Below are 5,130 nucleotides of genomic sequence, written 5' to 3'. Positions count from 1 at the left end.
TCCAGTTATTTTCGTAGTGGGCCCACTCTCCATAGACATAGCAAACTTCTTTCATCTGCTGCAGACCTCCCCACCACTTTTCCTTCATCCGCGAGGGGCACAACAGAGGGCTCTCCATCCATCGTCCAGGGGGCTCCATCCGCGCCGTAGTCGCTCGTCTAGGTCGTGACCCCTCTCTGCTTCGCCACCCCGACCTTGCCTCCAACCGCGCCCTTGCCTCCCACCGCCATCGCCGCCTCCACGGCCACCACCACTGCCTCGTCCACCGGCGCCACGGCCCTGCCCTTGGCCACCACCGACACGTACACGGCCTACTTTCGTGGCCTTCGTCCTCCGCTCTTGGCGCACGCTGAGCCGGAGGTCGGATATCTGCCAAGTCGAGCTGGAGACGGAGGTCAGCCTCTGCCTACAAATCATCATCATCAGCCAACAGGTGCTGTTAGTATTTTCCTTCCCTACTTATTATTTTCCTGTCAACACCAAATTATTGTCATTGATTGGTCTGCAAATACATATGGACTGTTAGTATTTTCCTTCCCTACTTGTTTTTAATTTAGGTCATTGTGCAGTGGTAACTGGTAATGGCACGGGGTGGGAAACAACGCATTACTCGTAGCCATGATGAGTACTTGTCTGAGGACCATATTGGAGAGAAAAGTCCCCAAACAAATGCTGCATCATCTGAACAAAACATAAGTAATAAAGAAGACCATTTAGATAGCAGAAGCGATAATGAGTCCCAAGGTATGCACACATTACTTGTAATACCGCACCTTGTCTTTATGGATACTTGCATATGTCATTCTCACTACTGAAAATCGTTTTTTTGGAGACATAACTATGTCAAATAACATAAATGGAGAGGACCAACTTGATGGCGCTGATGAGGTTAAAGAGGTTAAAAGGCGTGGGAAGACAAAACTTATTAATGTTTGGAACATTCCAAGAGGCCATAGGGTTGTAGTTAACTGTAATGAGCTGAATCAGCCTATCGGAGAAGAGGCAGGAGTCCTTGCAAAATTCCTTGGCATGGTTGCTAGGAATGGCTCCTTGTGTAGCTTAAGCTTCAAGGATTGGAGACTACTTATAGGAAAGAAAGATAGGAACCATAAACAAATCAATAAGGAGGCCATTCTTAATCAAGTAAAGGTAAACTTTCACATTTTTTCAGTTGCCATGTAGTAACAGTACACTTTCACAATTCGTTTCCAATTGTTATGCAGAAGAGATTTCTTTACCCTGCCCGCATGGAAACATGGGTGCTGCGAACAATTGGAGAGAGATGGAGGCAACACAAGTCCAATTTGAAATCCATTTATTTTGACCCACATAAGAGTCAGGATGCTAATAATAGTAATGCTCCTGATGGTGTATTAGCTGATCAGTGGGTTGCGCTTGTCAATAATTGGATGACCCCTAAAGCACAGGTACATTACTATAGTCATGATAATCATTTTGTTATTTATCTAATGAACCATCTAATTTACTTTTGTTCCTATATACTCTTTGTTTCGTAGGATTTAAGTGAGGCCAATAGGATAAATTGTACAAGAAGAAAGTCAATGCATACATCTGGAACAAAAAGCTTTGCTCGGAATAGAGAAGAATTGGTATTATTTTTGCAATTATAATTCACAGCATGTTCTTTACAAATGCCAAAAATCCATGTTAATTACATTACCTTAGTTATATTTTTATTAACATGTTTACAGAGGGAACAAGATCCTGAAAAGAAATACCCTCATAGGGCTGTTTTGTATATCCATACACACAAGTCTAACATCGGCAATAACAGAAATGCACATGTGGTACAGTAATTGCAAAAAAATGTTTCATTTACTTTTTTTCAAATCCAATTGTTCTTCCATGGTGTTTATTGAGTATTGTTATTCTCTTGCAAGGGTGAATTGAAGGAACTTTTAGCACAACAACCTGATTTAGCGGACTCTAGTAATGGAAAGGATGCATGGGAAGGAGATGCACTAAACAGAATATTAGGAAAGGAAAAGCCTGGCCATATCCATGGTTTGGGCCTTGTTCCAAATCCAAAACAAGTTTTTCATGCCTCGACATCAAGCCGTATGAAGCATCTAAATGTAACCACTTTGGATGAAACATCCAGTGAAGATGTAGTATCACTTAGACTTGAATTGGAAAAACTTCAAAAGCATGTCCAGAAGCAAGATGATACTATACTAGATTTGCAACATACCGTGGAGCGACAGAAAAGGCAACATGTAAATCCGAATAACCTTATTTCTAACTCACTAAAGATTGCATGGACTTAGCATTTTTATGTCCTAATGTTTTTATGCTATTACAGGGCTATCCAGATGCTCCTTTATCGCCACCAACAGATGTTCGTCCTGCTATGAAACGACAAGTATGTATCTCTATCTCTATGAAAATATATAAGTTTACTATTGTACTTGCTCGTACAATCCAGCATCGCCATGAGCTTATTTTAAAAAAAATGGTGATGCAAATGTCTTTGATTCAGATAAGTTCATACCATAGTAAAATTACTCTTCGTCTGCAAAATAGCAATCCTACTCTACAACTCCTAGTGGATCTGAACCAAAATTCTCAAACCAAAGTTCTACCCTCTCAACTGATCTGCACCGTCTGGACAGCAGCCTCAATAACGTTAAGTTTTAAATGGTAAGGGCTCCCTCCGGTGGCTCTGCCACTTGAGGCTTCGGCTTTGGCTTCTCAACAACAATGGCTTGTGTGGTTAGGACCATTCCAGCTACACAGGCCGCATTCTGGAGCGCACACCTGGTCACCTTGGCAGGGTTAATCACACTAGCTCTAAAGGATCCAGTATATGTGTCTGCTGTGACAAGAACTAGTCTGAATTGTCTAAAACAATTCCAATGCCAGCAACACACACTACGATGGTATAGGTCTACTCATGAACTTAGTGCCGCACATAATAGATGATGGGTCCTAGTCACATTTACCAGCACAGATAAACATATTAACAGCATTGGACCTCTAGCAAATACAGTTCATACCATCTAACTGCATAGGCACAGATAAACATATTTACTCTTTTGCAGAGTGTCACTTCTATTGAAATCTTCAATATTTAGGGTTTAGGACATAAGATTTTTTATGTCCTAATGTTTTTATGCTATTACAGGGCTATCTAGATGCTCCTTTATCGCCACCAACAAATGTTCGTCCTGCTATGAAACGACAAGTATGTATCTCTATGAAAATATATTAGTTTACTGATTTTTTGCACATATATCTGAATCTTATATATATATATATATATATTTCCCTATAACAGCGAATTTATTGTCAACTTCGTAGTGAAGATTCTAGTATGTTTGGTGAACGGAATAACACAATGGTATGAATGCATTACCATGAATTCCATCCTAGTTTTAAAATTTTCAAGCTGTCATTTATCCAATAACTCTACAGGAGGATGAAAACGAAGATGATGAGTACGAGGAACAACACTCACACTACAAATGTTCTAAAATTCAGGATAAGGTTAGTACATTATGAGTACGAGGAACTGCAATCATAGATTTACTCCACCCTAAGGCCATACTGAAGCAATCATATTTTTGTCCATTTTAGAAATCTAGTTTATATGATAGTGTATACATGCTGAAAGTAGCAGCAAGCATCAGATTTCCTATACTATGTTCCATAGTAGTTCACTGATGTGTGTTCTTTAAATGCAGAGCAAGCCACCACAGTCACGACGTGAAGCACTCCATGCTAGTAGAGTTTCTGCATCAATAAAGGTAAAAACAACAGTACTAATGCAACCAAGGTGATCAATGTGGTCCTTTTGAAACTCAGTGTACTCTACACGTCTCGGAAATCCACTAATTATGCACCAATTAAGAACCATCAAGTAACTATTTATTAGTAAAAATTCTTATGCATCCTGCATATTTATAGCTACTTGCTAACCACTAACATCCAAAATTCACTTGTAGGTTTCCACAGATATTTTCTTAAAGAGCACAAGATATCCAAACAGGAAGGTTGCCTTAGGCAGAGTACTTAGCCAGGACCCCAAAACCAAAGTTGGAGATGTTGCTTTAGGCAAAGAATTTTGGATGGTGCGTGTTAGTCTGGTATCTGTGCGCGATGAACCACTAATAAGGCCATATAACAACTTCAAGGTTCTTGGACAAGTAGGCAATAATCCAATTGCATGGCCTTCAAGTTGTGTAAGTTCATCACTTCACTTAACAAGACATTATTCTCCTCATTATTGCATTTGGTTAAAGTATTCTAATTCATTCCTTTTGTAGATTGAAAAGGTTAACTGATAACATGGGATGAATAATAGCGCCGGGATTGCTAAGGTATTTAATTGGCCCCATAAATACTCTATATCTCCCATGAATAGAGACATCAAGTTTGAGCTAATAGGTTAGGAGACATCAGTGTGTTAGATGTACATATATAAATTTTGGCAGCTCCATTCATTTGGGAAGCCCTCACTGATATATGACACTAATAAAACCATAGTAGGGGGGATTGTGTGACCAAATCTTGAATGCCATAGCCAAGCTGCATCATCTAGCTTTGATAGCAAACAAACTGGAGGTATCACACTCAACTGTACTGTGTACAGTCTGTTCCCAGTGCGAGGTGCACTGACCAACAGGTTATACTCTGGATCAAATACTTTCAGTCTACCAGCAAATAGTCTGATGTCACAGCCTGCTTCCTCTAGTTGTCCAAGACTAATTATGTTGCTTTTAAATTGTGGAATGTAGTACACACTAGTGAGTACCTTGTAGTCACCTTGTCTGGTTTTCATCACCACCGAACCTAGTCCACAGATTTTGACAGTAGACCCATCACCAAACTTCACTGACCCACTGACAGTGTCATCAAGTTGAGAAGTGTCATGTGGTTACTAGCTCCAGTTTCTAATACCCAGACTTCATCTGAACAGACTGCAGTCACTACTTTTTTTTCAGACAGGAGTATTTCCTGAGAAGTTCCACCTAATGAGTCTTGCACCTCAGCGAAGAGTAGTGCTGCATTCTCCACATCTCCAACTGCAACATTTGCCTCCTGCTGTTTGTGATCCTGCTTATCTCTTTTTGGTCTTTTACTGTCTTCTGCCCAATGACCATAGATGCC

General features: G+C 40.2%; 1 protein-coding gene across 1 annotated transcript; it reads left to right on the top strand.

Moving 5' to 3' along the window:
• Positions 1–581: 581 nt before the first annotated feature.
• On the top strand, positions 582–4,356 carry LOC118474002 (uncharacterized). Its single transcript, XM_035963670.1, has 11 exons — positions 582–744; positions 833–1,149; positions 1,224–1,427; positions 1,518–1,610; positions 2,324–2,383; positions 3,146–3,205; positions 3,299–3,361; positions 3,436–3,507; positions 3,705–3,767; positions 3,966–4,202; positions 4,287–4,356. Exons 1-11 carry the CDS (start codon positions 582–584, stop codon positions 4,302–4,304), a joined length of 1,350 nt encoding a protein of 449 aa, XP_035819563.1. The 3' UTR covers positions 4,305–4,356.
• Positions 4,357–5,130: the final 774 nt, after the last annotated feature.

The sequence above is a fragment of the Zea mays genome, unplaced genomic scaffold, assembly GCF_902167145.1.
Source record: "Zea mays cultivar B73 unplaced genomic scaffold, Zm-B73-REFERENCE-NAM-5.0 scaffold_190, whole genome shotgun sequence".
Classification (NCBI taxonomy): Eukaryota; Viridiplantae; Streptophyta; class Magnoliopsida; order Poales; family Poaceae; genus Zea; species Zea mays.
The sequence above is the reverse complement of the archived record's forward strand: the minus strand, read 5'-3'. Positions and strand labels throughout refer to the sequence as shown.